Source organism: Odocoileus virginianus, unplaced genomic scaffold, assembly GCF_023699985.2.
Source record: "Odocoileus virginianus isolate 20LAN1187 ecotype Illinois unplaced genomic scaffold, Ovbor_1.2 Unplaced_Contig_20, whole genome shotgun sequence".
Lineage (NCBI taxonomy): Eukaryota > Metazoa > Chordata > Mammalia > Artiodactyla > Cervidae > Odocoileus > Odocoileus virginianus.
In genome coordinates this window covers 30723-50231 of record NW_027224337.1, presented here as the reverse complement: position 1 = coordinate 50231, position 19509 = coordinate 30723, and the positions used below count along the sequence as shown (strand labels likewise).

Sequence of the window (19509 nt, the reverse complement as noted above, 5' to 3'; positions counted from 1 at the left end):
TTTTACAAAATTGTGATTATATTGTGCATAATAATCTGCCTTTCCAACATGATACTATGTCATGAAATTTCTTTTCAAGTTATTAAGTAGGCCTTTTGGAATTCATAAGTTTAATAAATACTCCCTAAACATTTCTTATATGCCAAGAGTAGTAGAAGTACAATAGTGAACAAGATATATTTTCTTCTTTAAAGAGCTTACAATATAGTGGAGATAACAGACCTCCAAGAGAAAAAGAAGAGAGAAATAAAAGTAATACCTAACACAGAGCACTCACTGAGAACTAGGCACTTTTCTATAGACTTTTATTTTATTTTTTTATTTTTAATGGGAGATAGCTGCTTTACAGTGTTGTGTTGCTTTCTTATATAGGCTTTATGCCTATTAACTCATTTAACTCCTACAGTGCTATAAAGCAGGTGTTATTATTAAACCTATTTGACAGATGAGTAAAGTAAGAAATACCTATGTGGGTTTAGTCCAAAGTTGCACAGCTAGTAAATGATGGAGCTGGAGCTGGGATCTGAATCAGGGTTTCTAGAGACAACACCTTTTATCTCTATTCTACATCAATTTCGAATAAATAATTATTAAATAACAATTAAAATTTATTTCATGAAGGGAATAAACAAGGCATATTGCTAGTGTACATAAGGGGGAAGGGATATATTTTTAGAAGGATGGTTAGAGCCTGTCTCTCTGGTGGAAGTATTTATGCAGAGACTTGAAGGGTAGGAGGAAGCCAGACATCCAGAGAGCTGGGAGAAGAAAGTTTTAGGCAGAGGGGAAACTATAAGAGTTCCCTGAGTTTGGTTAGAGCCTGATACACCTGAAGAAAAAGGAAAGAAGGCCAGGGGTCCAGAGTAGAGACAATGAGAAGGCAAGTGTTTCAAGGTGAGGTGAGAAAGAGAGGTGAGTGCAAAATTCCCCAGGGCTTTGTTTCGAGTGTGGATTTTACTCTCATCTTATGTGGCACATGATCCAGAGGGTGGCTGGGGTGTCAGCTGAGTCAAGGCAGAAGACTCCTGCAGTCATTCAGCTGAGAGATGGTGTTGGCTTCGATTAGGGTTCTCCACAAGGGCAGACGGCAAGAAGTGAACAACTGAAAACATGTTTTGGAGACTGAATTTATCATACTTTCTGATCAGATGTGGTCGGCTTCCTGGTGGCTCAATCAGTAAAGAATCCGCCTGCATCAGGTGACCTGGGTTCAATTCTTGGGTTGGGAAGATCTCCTGGAGGAGGACTCAAGAACCCACTCCAGTATTCTTGCCTGGAGAATCCCCATGAACAGAGGAGCCTGGTGGGCTACAGTCCCTGAGGTCACAAAGATTCAGACACAGCTTCGAGACTAAGTACACACAGCACAATAGTAATTAAACGCCCTCTCTATGGTGGAGTCCTGTCCTGTGTCTCTGTGATAAGAGGTGTTCTAGATCACAAAACCCTGCCTTCACAAAGCCAACAGATAGGGGACAGTCGCCAAGTTCATATAATTTAAGCAAAAGGGAGATCCTAAGAAGAAACACAGGGTAAAGAGGAAAATTGACAATGAACTCTTCTAGGTTCTCAACAGGGAGACCATCACCCAAGAGAGCATTTAAGCAGAGATATGAGTTAGCCAAAGCAAGAGCTCCCAGGGAATAGGGTCAACAATTAAAAAGCCAGCAGGAACAAAAATATAAGAAGGCTCCTGTGACTGGAGAAGGGTGCTCAAGGGGTGGGGTCAGGGAGACAGACATGAACCAGATTATTAGGGCATTTAGATTTAATTCAAATATAATAGGAACCTTTGGTGGTTTTGGGTAAAGAGGTTAATTGATCTATATTTTTAAAAGATCACATTGGCTACTTGTGTTGTCAGCCCAACCAGGTTTTTTCTTTTACATTTTTACTAATGCAAGTGCCTAATTGGGATTTTGGTTGCCCAGGCATCCAAATCCAAGAGATGTCCACTTCAAATATGGCTATTTCCCGCAAAACACATTGTTAGCCGCAGGACTACATAAAAGGCCAGGGTACACGCCCTCTGATAGTCCTTTGTTTTAGAGGTCATGGCTGATTTCTGTAACTGATCATTTGTGCCACATATTTTTTCTCTTCCCATTATTTAATTTTTCTTAAGTTTTAAATCTACCAATAGTGAGCCCATTATGGCTGATTCATGTTGTTGCATGGCAAAAACAAACACAACCTTATAAAGCATTATCCTCTAATTAAAAAAAAACAACAACAAAGAGTGAACCCTTGAAACCCTCTGTGCCCCACCTTGAGCCTAATAAAAGAAAAGCCCCATATACATTTGCTCTCTCTCTACCCTTGACCTTTTTTTATGGCCTCAAATGTGCACATAACCTCCAGGACTTGTAAGAACTTTGTCTCTTTCAAAACTCCCTGATGGCTATTGCTGAGGGCCTCTTGCAATCATAATAAGAAGCACAAGGCCAAGTCCAGCCTCAACATCAGTGATAAATTGAGACCAACACAAAACACTGCTGTGGGAATTAGTAAAAATGGACCAAGAAAGGAAGTAGGGAAACCAGCCAGGAGGCTATGCTACTGCAGTATGGGAAGTATTAAGGTGAACAGATTCAGGATATACTTTGAAGAAAAAACTCATAGTACTTGCTGATACATAACTTCAATGTGAAAAGAAAGAAACTGAAGGTGATTCCTGTGTCTGGATGAATGAAAATTTTATTAGAAGAACAAAGAGAACTTGAGCAAATGGCAAGTTTGAGATCCTGTTCTGAAATAAACTGTCTTGGTTGTAAAGTTAATTGACATGAGAGAGACTAGGAAAAACAGGTTTGTGGAGAGAAAGTCAAGGCTATATATTATTACTAAGTATTAGAAAGTCAAGGCTATTCATTGCTATGTATTATTCCCCTTACTGTGAGAGCAAAGAATTCTAATATAAACCAGCTCCAGATTCATCTCATAGGAGAAGAAAATTTGCCACCCAAAAGTGTGTCTTTAACATGAGGATTAATTTAGCCTGATTATTTTTAAAAGACACAAGACTCAGGAATTTTTTCTTGTTACCTCCTCCTCAATTGCCCCAAATAATTTAGATAAAGGACTTGCTCCAGGAAGAAGAACTAGCAGCATACATAACTAAAGAATAATATGAACTAGGGGTGGTAAACTTATGAACTGCTATACCTGGTACAATATGAACTAGGTGGGGGAAACTTAGCAAGTCCTATTTGATCAAAACACCCACCTTGAGATACAAGTGTGTAACTGAGCTGGGGAAGGCTGTCAGCTTGAGCAGGAGATATTTAGGCAATGAAAATGGAGACTGTAGAAGAGAAAGGAAGAAGGACAGTTCACCTCAAGAGTATGATGGAAAAAAATCTCTCTGGAGCCATGAGATGCACAACTGTGATTCTGGACAATTGTTACCTGGTATATTCTTCAACCTCAGATACACATTAATGTACTAGCCATGCTAGCTAAGGAAAAGCCATAAACGTTAGCTTGAATATCTGATTCTGCTGAGGGAAATACAAGTGGAATCCCCAGTGGGAGCTGGGTTTGGTACTAACATTTGTATAATAGAAATTTTCTTAAGGTTTGGACATTACCAGAGGAGGCCCACTAGGCTGTTGCTTCCAGCCAGCCATAAGAATCACTCTGTAAAATTTATTGGGACTGAAAATCTTTTTCAAAACGGCAACTTATCAGAGGCTTGATACGGGTTGGACATGGAAAACATACATTCATATTAACTGAAGCTTAAGAATACATCTTAATATATTATAAGCAATGTAGTTTTAGGAGGATCTAGGTGTTCATGTTGCCCACATCTAACAACCTTCTAGAGGTGGGAGTCTAGGCAACCAAATCCTGCCTTTGTAGTCGTTTGAAACTCTAGAATCAGAAAAAATGGTCAAGTATATAGTGGAAAAAGCCTCAGACAGCTTGATGTAGCCATCTTCACAGTGAATAAACATAATTATTCCAGGTATTAGACAGAATTTACTCTTGGGGCTCACCTGACTGGAACAGTCAAAACAGTGTCTTAGACAGTCACTGTTACCTGCTTTTACAGCTGAAATATGTACCCTCCCCAGGCACAATTCTATTTGTCATATATACCTCAAATTACATAACTTTTAAGTCAAAGAGGAGGATACATCCAGTCCATCCTAAGGAAATCAGTCCTGAATACTCATTGGAAGGACTGATGTTGACGCTGCAACTCCAATACTTTGGCCACCTGATGTGAAAAACTGACTCATTTGAAAAGACCCTGATGCTGGGAAATATTGAAGGCGGGGGGAGAAGGGGACGACAGAGGATGAGGTAGCTGGATGGCATCACTGACTCAATGGACATGAGTCTGAGTAAACTCTGGGAGTTGGTGACAGACAGGGAGGCCTGGCGCGCTGCAGTTCGTGAGGTCACAAAGAGTTGGAGACACGACTGAGTGACTGAACTGAAATGAACTGAAGTAAAAAAGACCTAAAGTCAAACCATTACTTTTTCATTAATTTCTCTTGTTTTAACTCTGATCCTCTGGGAGTTGAGATCATAGTTTATCTCTCTGGGAACAACTGCATTTCCAAGTTCTTTGCAAACATTATGCTGTCTTACTTAAAACCGTGTATAATAGATGGGTTACCCAGCCTGGGGAGCCTCAGAGATGCAAGCTGCCTCAAGACCCCTTTGAGGCTGGGTGGATTAATTATACATATTTTGAGTCTCTTCATATAGAAACAGAAACTTTATGCCTGCCTAGGGTATATGTAGTATATAGTGACTTAGTAGAAGAGATGTGTGTATGTGTGTGTGTGTGTGTGTGTGTGTGTGTGTGTGTTCACACATGTGCACATATGCTGAGTCTTGTCAAACTCTTTACAACCCCATGGACTGTGTAGCCCATCAGGCTCCTCTATCCCGGGGATTTTCCAGGCAAGAACAGTGGTTTGTGGGTTGTCATTTCCTATTCCAGGATATCTTCCTGACTCAGGGACTGAAGCCATATCTCTTTGGTCTCCAGTATTGGCAGGTGGATTCTTTACTACTGTGCTACCTGGGAAGCCCTAGTATAAGATAGGTAACTAGGACTTCCTAAGTTAATACCTAGACTAGTACCTTTTTGGCTGAGCTTTATTCACCTATCAAACTCCAGGTGTATGATTTTCAATAGTGAGATAAGTTGTCACAAAACATGTTTTTAGACACGCTGCATGCTAAGTCGCTTCAGCTCTGTTTGACTCTTTCCAACCCTATGGACCATAGCCCTCCAGGCTCTTCTGTCCATGGGATTTTTCCAGGCAAGAATACTGGAGTGGGTTGCCATTTCCTCCTCCAGGGGATCTTCCCCACCCAGGGATCGAACCCACATCTCTTATGTCTCCTGCATTGGCAGGCAGGTTCTTTACCACTTGTGCCACCTGAGAAGTCCTGTTTTTAGACAGGAACATTTAAATTTTTTCTACTGCTTTTTAGATCAAATCTGATAGAAAGCCAACTTTAGACAGGTGGTAGAGACTACCACCCTTCCCCCATTCAGGTCTACCTCTCAACTGTGACCTCAGCACTGACATCATCTGCCCTGAGGCTGGCTCCGGAGAGGGCAGCTGCCACCCCCTGGGAGCCGGGTGGCTCCGAGACTACACTTGGAGGTGGTGTCCACAGGACTTGGGTGAGAGGACATCACGGGCCACCTACTGGTCCCTGTGCTCAGGTGGGTTCAGTGCTACATCTAGATTTCTTAAGGTCCGCAGGGGGTGCTGAATTCTGCTCTCGAGGAAATATGTCATGGGCTAGGGAAGAAGCAGGGGACAGTCAGCTGGTGTCTGGTCGGGAGCCACCATCACATATCATCAGAGTGTCTGTCAAGACCCCACAAGACAGCCAGGAATTCATGCTGGCAGAAAATAGCAGCATCTGCCACTTTAAGAAGCAGATCTCCAAACGCCTTCACTGTGATACTGACAGACTAGTGCTCATCTTCACTGGAAAGATCCTCCGGGATCAAGACATACTGAGCCAGCGAGGCATCCTTGATGGCGCCACGGTCCACCTGGTGGTGAGGAGCCGTGGGAAAGGCATTCTGCCCGGCCCCAGCACTCTGCCCAGCCCTGCTGGCCACTGCGCCCATCGTCCAGACCCATCCACCTCAGAGAGTGCTAGGATGCTAGCCAGGCTGGGCCAGCTGGCCCGGACCTCTCCTGAATTAGCTGACTTCTTTGGCCAGCTGGCTCAACTCCTCATGGTTGTGCCTGAGTCCATTGGGCCATCATTGGAAGAGCCTGTGGTTCAAGGTCTGGCAAGTGAGAAACCAGCCAATGCCAGCTATGTTCCTGAATCCTCAAGGCCAGTACCAAAACCTGAGCCAGCTCTTAAGGCTCTGGAAAACTTGCAGACCCCAGCCCGGCAACAGGAACTCCTGCAGGTGGACAAGCGGGGGCTGGAAGCCTTGAAGGCAGTGCCAGGTGGTGACAATGCTATGCATCCAGTCTGCTCTGACATCCAGCATCTCATGCTGTCCACTCTAGCCGCTCTGGTTGCCTCCAAAGGCCACAGCCCAGATTCAGAGTCTGGCAGAGGGGGCATCAGTCCTCACAGTTGTACTCACATCACCACCACAGCACCCACAGTCTCTGCACCTACCAGGCCATTGGCACAGGAAGTCACTGCAGGAGCAGCTGCTCAAGCCAGGGGTGTAATTTCAAACCAGGCCAATGCAGTTTGTAGGACTGGACTATCAGACTTATACTCAGGCCAGGATCTTCCCTCCCAGGAGAGCCAGCAGCCCATCGGGAGAGCCATTCCAGCAAGTCAGCTGAGACCATCAGCCTCTGTCTTGCGCAGAGCCTTACACGTCCTGCAGCAGAGTCCAGCTCTGCTACACCAGCTGGCAACATGCAGCCCCCTGCGACATCACATGCCACTCCTTCCCATTCTCACCAACCCCCGGGCACTGCAGGCATTGATCCAGATAGATAAGGGCCTGCAGGTACTGTCCAGGGAGGTACCTGGATTGGGACCGTGTTTATGGTGTCCAGGTAGACTAGATGGGGCCAGAGGAGTTTCTGAAACTAGGGGCAGAGGACAGGGTCACACAGCAGACCCTGGGCAGCCCACCCTGGCTGTTCTTCAGCTCCTCCACGCTCTGGCCAATGCCTGCCCTCAGTTTACCCAGTCCTCATCGTCCTCATGTCCCCTCGCTGAAGACCACTACCAGCAAGAACTGGAGCATCTGAAGGCCATGGGCTTTGCTAATCGCGATGCCAATCTTCAGGCCCTCATGGCCACAGGAGGAGACATTCACGCTGCCATTGAGAGGCTTCTGGGGAAACCGGAGGCCTAGGTGCCTCCAGCTGATGCATCAGTGCACCATCCCATGGAGAGGTGGGGGGAAAGGAAAGGAAGAAAGGGGAGGGGGAGTAGCATATTTTGGGAATTTCTCCTCCTCAGATCACGTGCATACTTATACAGCCTCCCCTCACCTCCCAAGCCTGTTCTACATTAAAAGGATTGCGTGGATCATGTGTGATGTGTCAATTTTGGAGCAGGTGGGCAAAGAGAATGTTGTTTGGGGGAGGGATGGATCTGGGTCTGGGCTTCACCTATTCTCATAACCGTAACCTCAGAGTAGGGGGAAATCCTGAGTTCTTTTTAGTATCTACTCCTGTTCAATGGGCAATGCAGTTTTCCAGCAATATTTCTATCATCACCACAATTCCAATTCCATGGTGACTCTGAAGGAATCCTGACGTTTGCTCTCCCGGAAAGCCATGGGTTTCTTCACAGACTCTGAAAGCCACCTATTCTTTGACAATGTTTCTCTGTCTTGAGGTCGTCTCCTGATATTGCAGAAAAGTTGTTTAACTTGCCTTTCAGTTAGGGCTTCTCCTTTGCTATCCACCTCAATGGAATGACAGGCCTTAGTAATGTTGGCAGTTCTCCTGGGAGCTGGACCTTGCTACCTCCAGGCTGGTAGCAGCTACTGGTTTCTATAAATTAATTTCTCCTTCTAGGAATTATTGCATTCTATCATTATAATACTATTAAAACAACAGATTTCGCTCCCCCCCACCCCCAACAAATGCCTAAAAGAACTTCCAGGTGTAGAGTTTGCACCCAGGGCTGCAGAATCCTCCATCTGTTACATATTGTCTGTGAAAGTTGAACTTTGGTCAGAGATAGGAGACTATGGAGAACAGTCCTGTGCTACATCCCCAAGACATCAGCCCAGAGTAAAGGCCATAGCTAGATCCCTGTCAGTTCAGTTCAGTCCAGTCGCTCAGTCTTGTCCGACTCTTTGCAACCCCATGAATCCCACCATGCCAGGCCTTCCTGTCCATCACCAACTCCCGTAGTTTACTCAAACTCATGTACCCAGCTATTAACAAGTGTGTGATCCTTGCATCTCATGTTATTTCTGTAGGCAAAACACGGGGAGGTGAGATGCTTCTGAAAAAAGCCACAACTGGAGAAGAGGGTTGGACGGAGGGTCTTTGCTAAAACAATTCCTCCTTTCTGTAATATCAGTGTTGGAGTGAGATTAAAGGTTTAGGGAAGGAGGAAGGACGCTGGGCATAATGGGTGGATCAATTCCCACAGTGTTCACATAAGCATATATCAATCCCCAGAATAACACAAGGAAAAATAAAGTTCATGAGATGTATAGTTGAATCCTAAAGTCAGACTAGAACACATGGAGGATATCACATAGTCCTACCATCATAATACAGTAGAAAATAAGCTTGATAGCCCTATGCGTAAATTTTCAGTCAGACATGAGAATTAGAGGCACAGAGATAAGTGATCTGTGCTCAGTACCAACTATTGATTGGATGTCTACCAGTTGTAGATGTGTATCACAAAATCACACACAATTTCGATCAGAGACACACAGCCAACACACAGACCTCTATTCACACACAGAAATGTAAAGAGAATTGAAAACCACAAATTAAGATAAACTGACTTTTCAGTTTTTCTAGGAAATGAAACTAAAATTATTGACTGTATTGCTTAATATAATACAGTTAAGGACTTAAATGTCAGTGTTAGCTTTCACTGGGAGTAAAAAATTGAGAATTTCAGAAGTTATTCCTCGGATTTCTTTCAATGTAGAGTACTTGAGGGAGTACTCAAAACCCAGGGAGTTGGGGGATAAAAATAAAACTAGCAACCACTCTGTCAGAATGAGAAGCCATTCACTTTTGAGAGAGTATAGCTATTCCTTTGAAATTCCTGAAAGATATGAAAGTTATTTTCATTTTAAAGCTAGAGAAACAGACTCCAAGGGGTAAAGTGACTTCCCACACACCTGTGGTTGAAATTCTAAGCTGATTTTCCTGATTCCAGCATCCTTATTCTGTGCACAGCATAGAGTCAGATGATGAGAGTGTGGGATTCAGAGTGACCATTAAGAGAAAAAAGATCTGGTCAGATTGGAAAGGCTTGAATGCATTTTATTCTTTTTAAATTAATATTAATTTTTATTTTATATTGGAGTATAGTTGATTTGCAATGTAATGTTAGTTTCAGGTCCACAGCAAGTGATTCAGTTATACATATACATACATCCCTTACTTCCAGATTCTTTTCCCAAATAGGTTATTACAGGGTATTGAGTAGAGTTCCCTGGGCTATATAGGAGATCCTTGTTGATTATCTGTTTATATATATAGTAGAGTGTATATATCAATCCTAAACTCCTAATTTATCCCTCCCTGCCACGTTTCTCCTTTAGTAGCCATAAGTTTGTCTTCAAAGTCTATGAGTCTATTTCTATTTTGTAAATAATTTCATTTGTATCACTTTAATCAGGGCGAGATGGAAAGACTTAAGTTTCTGCCCAGAGTGTGGAATCTTATGGCTGGTAAAATCAGTGGATCAGAGTTGTGGTCTGTGGAGTAACTTCTTCAGAAGGATCACTAGAAACAAGACAAAGGGTTGAGCAAAGAAGGACAGATATATCAAAGGAATGATGCAGAAGGCTGGAGTGGGTCAGCTACAGAAGGGAGCTGAGGAAAAAGTAAGAGATATATGTTGAACTTATTTAAAAGTATGTAGATATAGAAGTGAAAGAATATAATCCAAGAATAGAAGTGTAGTGATTAAAGAATTAAGATGTGTCTATCTCCCTGCTGTTCACTTCTATCTTCTCTATGTGGAGAATAATATATAGCCATATATCTTCCAACTTGACTTTATATATATATAAAAAAAGTCTACAGGGGCTATGCAACATTGGATAACAGAAGTAGACAGGAATGAATCTCCAGATCACTGCCACTGGAGCAGATATACCTTATACAATTCACTCAGTTTCTTGGATTCCACTAAAGTTAAAAGCATCCAGTTCCCATTCTACTGAGCTGCTGATTTTGCAGAAAATACAGTTTAATGATCACTATTCATATCTCAAGCACTGCCTAAGCATTTTAATATAGTTATATAGTGTAATTACCACAATAAGCCTGAGAAGTGATATAAAAAGTCCTAAATATGTAGCTTGCAATATTAGAGAGATTGCATAGTTTTCTCACATTTATTTAGTGAGCATTTTACATGTTAGACACTGTCTTAACTTGTCAACATTCATTGATTTCTCTATTCCTCACTGCAACATTGAAGTGAAGTGAAGTGAAAGTCCCTCAGTCATGTCCAACTCTTTGTGATCCCATGGACTATACAGTCCATGGAATTCTCCAGGCCAGAATACTGGAGTGAGTAGCCTTTCCCTTCTCCAGAAGATCTTCCCAACCCAGGGATTGAACCCAAGTCTCCAGCATTGCAGGTGGATTCTTTACCAGCTGAGCTACAAGGGAAGCCCAAGAACACTGGAGTGGGTAGCCTATCCCTTTTCCAGCAGATCTTCCTGACCCAGGAATCAAACCGGGGTCTCCTGCATTGCAGGCGGATTCTTTTCCAACTGAGCTCAGGTAGATGTTAACGTTATTCTCCATTTAATCGTTGCCCAAACTGAGGCACAGAGATTTAGCAGCATGCTCAAAGGTCACAAAACTAGTAAGTGGAGAAGGAGGATGTAAACCCAGATATTCTAATGTAATTTATTTATTTTTGTGTGTGTGTATGCACACACATTTTTTTAAATCGAAGTACAGTTGATTTGCAATATTTCAGCTGTGTGGCGAAGTGGCACATGCATTTTTTTTTTCACATTCAAAGAATTTAATTTTTATTCTTTCCATTCTTTTTCAAATTCTTTTCCCATTTAGGTTACTACAGAATATTGAGCAGAGTTCCCTGTGTTATACAGTAGGTCCTTGTTGATTATCTATTTAAATAGAGCAGTGTGTGTATGTCAATATTAAACTCCTATCTATTGCCACCTCCAAACTGTCCCCTCTGGTAGCCATAGGTTTATTCTCTGAGTCTGTGAGTCTATTTCTCTTTGTAGATATGTTCATTTGTATAATTTTTTAAGATTCTGTATACAAGTGATATTATATAATATCTTTCTCTGTGTGACTTCACTTAATACGATAATTTCCACGCCCATCCATGTTGCTGCAAATGGCATTATTTCACTCTTTTTTATGGCTGAGTATTATTCCATTGTATATAAGTCAGAGACTCTGACTTTAGACCATGTAATCACTGCCCAAATTTCTTGGATTTGGATTAGACATACTTTAAATGTTCTTGTCATTTTCTACTTGGATTCACAGAAATAGTCCCACCATGGCACTTAGATGCTTTTTAAGAACAGGAACTGCTTTGCTTTCTAGTAATAATAGACATATATTAAACCACAGATGCATTTGAGGCAAAGGTAGAAATATTAGGAGTTTTGTGCAGTAGCAGTATCATAGCTAATGAGGTTTATGATTTTTGCTATTTAAAAGCTTCTTCTAAAAGTAAAAGTATTATTATCTTTCTGGGTTATTCATAATTGCTCAAGGAGCCTCAGAAGTAAGGTATCTTCAATGTGATTATCAATAACTTCAGTTCATCCCACCTTTCCTTAGCCTTCCAAGACTTCCTCCAATGGAAACACATTCCACTTTATCAGAGGTCTCCACCCAGGAAAAAGCATTCAGATAGCCATCATACATACTTTTTCTCCCTCATTTCTGATCTCTGCTCAGAATTCATATTGAAATTTTCCCCAAGTGAAGCAGTCTTGGAAGTCGACTCCGAATCTCCTTGGTCCTAGCCCCATAGATGATGGGGTTGAGCACAGGAGGCACCAGCACATAGAGATTAGCCAGAAAGATGTGCACGTGCCTGGGGACTCGGTGTTGGCCAAAGCGGTGGGTGAGGAAGGAGAAGAAGGCAGGGATGTAGAAGACCAGGATGACCCCAAGGTGGGAGCCGCAGGTACTCAGAGCCTTGTACTGGGCATCACGGGATGGAAGGTGAAAGACAGCATGGAGGATGAAGCCATAGGAGATGGAAATGAGAATAGAATCCAGACCCATGGCCAGAAGGGCCACAGTTAGCCCATAGACTATATTGACAGTGATGTTGGCACAGGCCAGTCGAGCAATGCCCATGTGCTCACAGTATGTGTGTGCCATGACATGGTGCTGACAGTAGGGCAGTCGCCTCAACAGGAAGATGAAGGGGGAGACAATGGCCACACTACGAAGTATCCCAACAAGGCCGATTCTGCCAATGACAGCGTGGTTGAGGATGGTTGTGTATCTCAATGGGTGGCAGATAGCCACATATCGATCAAAGGCCATGGCAAGAAGAACCGAGGACTCTAGAGCATAAATAGAATGGACACAAAACATCTGGGCCAGGCACCCAGCAAAGGAAATCTCACCTGCTTGGAACCACAAAATGGCCAGCATTTTTGGCACAGTGGTGGAGCTGAGAGCCAGGTCAGTGAGTGAGAGGAGGCCAAGGAAGAGGTACATGGGCGCACGAAGGGCACTGTCTGTCACTATGACCAGGATGAGGGTGGCGTTCCCAGCCAGTGCTATCAAATACATGGCACAAAAGGGGATGGCAATCCAGACATGAGCCCACTCCAGCCCTGGGATACCCATCAGGAAGAGAATGTCTGGGAGATGGTTATCACTGATGTTGGAAGCTGGCATTCTACTTGGCAATTAAAAGGGGTGATGGTACACCTATCCTGTAGCATGAGAGATTTGGTTCATTCACATAAAATGATGACCTTTCTGTGAAGTAGTCTTTCTTAGGCTGAGAAAAAATAATTGTTATTAACTTGCTTAAGAATCTTAAAATACTCCTCCACATATTATCTGCTTTCCCTTCTTCTGCTGATTCCTATACTCATCAGTCATATTTTGAATTCTATATCCCAAGCAGCAAGCTAAGTATTTAAGCATCTGTTCAACCTGATGCTTCAGGGGTCATCTCCTACACATCATTTATTAACATTTAGTCAACCCACATGTAGGGATAGCCCTTGTTTTCTTTTATCCATGTCCTTTTCCCATGCCTACAGAGACTTATTTATTTTCCTTTTTTCTATGTTTTTTAAATTTCAGTGAAAGTTTCCCTGTCTTCCTGACACCCTTCTATTTTTTATGTCCATAGTTGTCTCATTCTTTTTTCCATTCTTCTGCTAACAAAATTCCATTGAGTGAGAGTATGTCTTTACTATAGTATCTTCCACACTGACTGTGACAGTGTATCTAGTCATTTTGGTCACTGTTCATTAAGCCTCAATTTTGACAACTTAATAACATTGCATTGCTTTTTTAACTTAATGATATAATAATGTGTTCAGTTGTTTTTTTGTGTGTGTGCTTGTAATGCACCTTCCCAGATATATACCCAAAGAATCTCTTTGTATATCTCACTTGAAGTACCTAGAAAAAAATATAGGAAATTATGAATATGCTTATATATCTCATGATCGAATATGTACAGCAATTTGAATATTCAAGAAGCATAATAGAAGAAAGCAAAATATACATCAACACGCTAGTTGGCGAGACAGCACTCCCTACTATGGCAAAGCCAGTCAAAGTCCAGCTTGCCCATCAGTGTAATGTATGGATATCCTGGCCAGATCAGAATACCAAGTACTCACAGAGGCTGACTAAGGGATAAAATCTGTGGTCCCAAGGTTGCTAACAGTGAAGATATTCCGGAAAGAGGATCTGTTTCTGGCTGTTGAAGGCTAGCGAGTATTTACAGACACTGTTCCTTGATAGCATACTGTTGACCCTTGAACAATGAGGGTGTTATGGATGCCAATCATCTGGGCAGCTGAAGATTCTTATATAATTTATTACCTGCCCTCCATATAAGAGTTTCTCGTAAAGTGGCTCATCATATCCACTATTTGGCATTCACAGATTCAATCAACCACTGATCAGTAAGTAGTACTGTAGTATTTACTATTGAAAAATCCACTCATAAGTGAATCTGCACAGTTCAAACCCTGGTATTTAAGTGTTGACTGTATTCTGTCCTTAAATCTGTGTAGAATTTGGAGAAGCTTGAATTTTATCCCTGCTTCTGTAACAAAGTTGATATGTGAGTGGAAACAAATCTCTCTTTTCTGTCTGCAGTCACTGTCTCTTTTCTATCTGCTCATGTTGCTGCATTAGAAAAAATGCCCCAACACTTTTTGCCTTCAGTTTTTTGTCTCTAAATTGGAAATGGCATCACTTGATCTACCAGCTTCACAAGATTTTATGGTAGAGCTTAAAATAGTATTTATGTGATTAAAAATTTGGACATCCCAAATAATCTTCTCTTCCTTCCTTCCTTTCTTTGTTTCTTTAACAACAGTATACTACAAAGATAATATACTATACTAATCATTTGAATCCCTTATCACTGGGGAGACCAAGTCCAGAGAGGTGAATATATGTAGTCCAGATTAAAAAGCATGTTAATTGCAAAACTAAAATTAGATTTTATGTGTTCTGATTCAGAGTTGCAAGCTTTTACTTCACCCAAATGTCCATTAATGTGAACAATATCTGAATTCCTATGTTTTTTGATCAAGGCATTATGTCAATAATTCAAAATGCTGCAATCATTTTATTACTTATCTGAATTCTGAAGTGGTAAAGATAATTAGGAAGCCCACCCTATTTATGTAGAGGCTTCCACCGAAGACACCAGCTGCTCTTGGGCTCCGTACACAGGACCGAGACACCAGGGGAGAGAAGCTTGGATGGTGGAGGGCAGAGGGCTGGAATCACTACTGTCTTCTTTCCTCTCTTCTTCCCAGCTTATTAATGGCCCCTAAGGAAGATATCAAGTGGTTATAGTAAGACAGCCACTACTCTGTGTCCATCTGTGGGTCTGAGGATGAAAAAGATTGAGGCAAGAATTCAGCTGGAATTTTCCTCCTTGGGAAACAATGGGATAAGGATATCGGACTGGAGCTTCACTCTAGCCCACAGTGCAAGCATCCTTCCCAGATTGCCCCAGGATCTGGTTCTTTGAGGTTCCTTTCTCTGATAAGACCTCAATAATTATACTCTGTGTCTTTCCACAACACACAAACATCGGGCAATCTGATTTCAAGAACTGTGTGGTAGGTGTGCATTTGCAGGTAGACCAGTTTGAATTCTATGAGCGTGTGTACTATGTGAGTGTGAGGCTATACGGATAGAATGCCAGGTTGTGCAGGAGGTGTGTATGTGAATACAAAATGTTACTTAAGGGTGTAAAAGCTGTTTCTGTGCAGGTGCAAGTGGGAGCAGTAAGGAAGCAAAGGGCTCTGAATGTGCAATCTGGGCTGAGATGTGTGATCTTTTATCTGATGCCAAGTATCTGGGCTCAGTATATGTCTTCAGCTCATCTCTGTGTTCCTACCTCCTCTGATCCAGGGATTTCTAAGTAAGGTTATTTATTGATTCTCTTCATGATGCTCAGGTGTGAAGCCAAAGAGGACTCCTCTAGGGATTTGGTGCACCTTGTGAGAGACAGAAAGAAAAGGAAGGTAGATAAATAACTGAGGTAAGAAAGGGAAATTTTCCTTCATGACTTTTCAAAGAAAGTGGAAATTAAGCATCTAGTGTGTGATGGATTATATTTTATCCTCCCTTCTAACTTTTTGCTCCCCCCTCCCCCATCCTCTCATTCTCTTCTCTTTGTTTTATTTCTGTGTGTTTCCTTGAACTCCCTCTCTTGTGGGTACACCAGAATTCTGTGCTTATGAGGCGTGGTGAGATAATCATGAGAAAAGGACAGCAGGTAATGGTAGTGGACCTGCGCACACATCACTGTGCTATCAGATTTCACTTACAAACACAAGTTCAAAGGTAAAATTATCATGAATTTCATGATGATGAGAGTAGAGTGATAAGGAAAGCCAGAGACCATTCTGAGCATGGATGCTATGTAATTACCCAGGTCATGTGCCCATGAAGCCCGTCCTGGTAGGGAGTGACATCAGTGCTGCAGGTAGATCACCTACAATCCCTTGACATTAACCATCTATCATGTTCTGCGCAAGCATCGCTTCCATCAACCCCTTCCAAAACTAGTTATTCTCTCCTCCATAACTGCAGAATACTGTACTCACTTTCCCTCTAATAGACCTCTCTTGAATAACTTCAAACTGTGGTCTTCATTGGAGTATCTAAAAGAATATTCAAAATGCTATATGCCTCCTTCAAAACTTTGACAACTAAAAATTATCATTCAAAGTTTAAAAGGTAGAAATAGACATAATTTTCAGTATATTGTGCATACTGACATTTAAGACTCCCATATGACCATTTAAAGTCAGACACGACTGAGCGACTTCACTTTCACTTTTCACTTTCATGCATTGGAGAAGGAAATGGCAACCCACTCCAGTGTTCTTGCCTGGAGAATCCCAGGGATGGGGGAGCCTGGTGGGCTGCCGTCTGTGGGGTCGCACAGAGTCAGACACGACTGAAATGACTTAGCAGCAGCAGCAGCAGCATGATCTCTTTATGTCCTAGAAATTGTTAACTCACCATTATTTATTTCAAAGTAAATAAAAAAGCTTTTCTTAAGTGTCAGGAATTTAATACATACTGCTTTGTTTCCTTGAATCTGCTCCATTTTCCCACATATATTTTTACTCAAATATTTCATAATAATTACTCTTTCATTCATGTAACAATAATTTTATGTGTGTTGGAATTTCTGCTTCCTTTAACATTAGGCTCAAATGTTTAGCCAAGTTGTTCAGTCATGTCTGACTCTTTGCAACCCCATAGACTGTACAGTCCATGGAATTCTCCAGACCAGAATACTGGAGTGGGTAGCCTTTCCCTTCTTGAGAGAATCTTCCTAACCCAGGGATCAAACCCAGGTCTCCTTCATTGCAGGTGGATTCTTTACCATCTGAGCTACCAGGGAAGCCCTCAAATGTTTAAAATGTTATTAATTAAAAAAATAAGATATCATTGATTTATAACCTATATAAGTTTCATGTGTACAACATTATATTTCAACTTCTGTTTACACTATAGCTTGCTCAGCATCAAAATTTAGTTTCCATCTGTCAGCCTACCTTTCTCAGTTGCTTTCCTCTTTGGTAACCACTACTCTTTTCTCTCTCTATATATGTGTTTGTTTCTTTTCGTTTTGGTTTGCTTCTCTGGCTGTTTATTTATTTATGTATTTCACATGTGAGTGAAATCATGTGGTATTTATCTTTCTCCATTTGGCTTATTTCACTTAGCATGATACCCTCAAGGTCCATCCACGTTGTCACAAATGGAAAGATATAATTTTTTATGACTTAGTAATATTCCAGTCTACATACACACTGCATCTTCTTTATCCATTCATCCATTTATCAGAACTTAGTTTCTATATCACAGCTGTTGTAAATAATACCGCAGTGAACTTAGTGGACTGTATATCTTTTGGTCACTCAAACAGTAAAGAATCTGCCTGTAATGCGGGAGACCCAGGTTTGATCCCTGGGTCAGGAAGATTCCCTGGAGAAGGGAATGGCAACCCACTCCAGTATTCTTGCTGGAGAATTCCATGGACAGAGGAGCCTGGTGGGGTATAGTCTATGGGGTCTCAGAGAGTCAGACACAACTGAGTGACTAGCACACACATATCTTTTCAAATGAGTGTTTTTGTATTTTTTGATAAATACACAAATTTGAAAAGTTGGATCATATGGTCTTCCTATTCTTAAGTTTTTTAAGAATTTCCATACTGTGTTCCATAGTGACTGCACCAATATACATTCCTGGAAACAATGCCCCAGGGTTCCCCCTTTTCCTGTATCCTCACCATGTTTATCTTGTCTATTTTAGTTTTTAGCTTTAGCAACTAGTTACCTTATTCATCCTGAAGCTTTTTATAAAGGTAAAAATAATTTTAAGGATAAATATTCACATTTTATTTTATCTCTTTTGATTTTCTATGAGCCTTGGGAAAACAGAATCAGTGTCTTTTTCCAAAAAAATTATTTAGCTATAGTTGATTTACAATGTGAATCTGTTATACATATGCACACACAATACATATATCTACTCTTTTTAAGATTCTTTTCCCATATAGATCATTACAGAGTATTGAACAGAGTTCCCTGTGCTACATAGCAGGTCCTTATTAGTTATCTATTTCATATGTAATAGTGTCTTGTCGTTTTTTATATTAATCATCCTAACAAGTGTGAGCGATATCTCATTGTGTTTCTAACTTTATTTCCCTAGTAATTAAGTGACACTGAACTCTTTTTGTATACCTGTCAGCCATTTAATCTCTTCCTTGGAAAAATGCCCATTCACAACCTCTGTCCATTTTTAATACGGTCGTTTGTTTTTCTGCTGTTGAGTTGTATGAGTTATTTATATATTTTCAATATTAACCCCTTATTGGATATATGATTTGCAAATATCTTCTCATTTTGTAGGCTATCTTTTTGTCTTATGTTCTTTGCTGTGCAGAAGATTTTTAGAGAAGCTTTTAATCATTTATTTATTTATTGAGCATTTTCAGGCACTTTTCTACATTTTGTACGTACATTCAGTAATTTACTTAATCCTCACCATAATTCAAGAGTTAGCTATAATTAATCATTGTCCCAATTTTACAGTTCACCAAAATAGACATAGAAATGTTTAGTACCATGCTCAAAGTAGAAAACCAACAATAAAGGAGAAAGCATTCAAACTCAGGCCCTCTGATTTCAGATCTTGTGCTTTTAACCACTGTCCAAAATTCTGGAGTTCAGATTCAAATTCACTCCAGATGTTTCATCTTTGGTTTTCTTTTTTCTTTTTTTTTTTCACTTAACATCCCAATAGAAAAACCCATTATGAGATGCAGTGTCCACTCCAGAACAGAACTTACTAGCATTTTGGAAAGCTACTGTCCCTTCTGAGATGACACAGGAACTACCTTATTACCTTGTTCTGAGCAATTCAGAATTGCTCAAGGAGCATATTCAGTGTGATCCTTAACATGTCCCATTTATCTGATCATTCTTCATAAAGTGCTTCCTCCCATATCACCATCTCTCTCACATCATAGGCTTTATCTATGTACATGTATCTGGATAATTATCCTTCCCATTTACCTTTCATTCTCATCTCCAACTGCTGCAAGAACTCATACTGAGACCTT

At 41.2% G+C, this 19509-nt stretch overlaps 2 protein-coding genes across 2 annotated transcripts; one reads left to right on the top strand and one right to left on the bottom strand.

Moving 5' to 3' along the window:
- The first annotated feature begins 5552 nt into the window (after positions 1 to 5552).
- On the top strand, positions 5553 to 7503 carry LOC110138026 (ubiquilin-1-like). Its single transcript, XM_020894757.2, has one exon. The coding sequence runs from the start codon at positions 5768 to 5770 to the stop codon at positions 7325 to 7327; it is 1560 nt and encodes a 519-aa protein (XP_020750416.2). The 5' UTR covers positions 5553 to 5767; the 3' UTR covers positions 7328 to 7503.
- A 4586-nt stretch (positions 7504 to 12089) lies between these two features.
- On the bottom strand, positions 12090 to 13046 carry LOC110138027 (olfactory receptor 52D1). Its single transcript, XM_020894758.2, has one exon. It carries the CDS (start codon positions 13044 to 13046, stop codon positions 12090 to 12092), a length of 957 nt encoding a protein of 318 aa, XP_020750417.2.
- Between the last annotated feature and the right edge of the window lie 6463 nt (positions 13047 to 19509).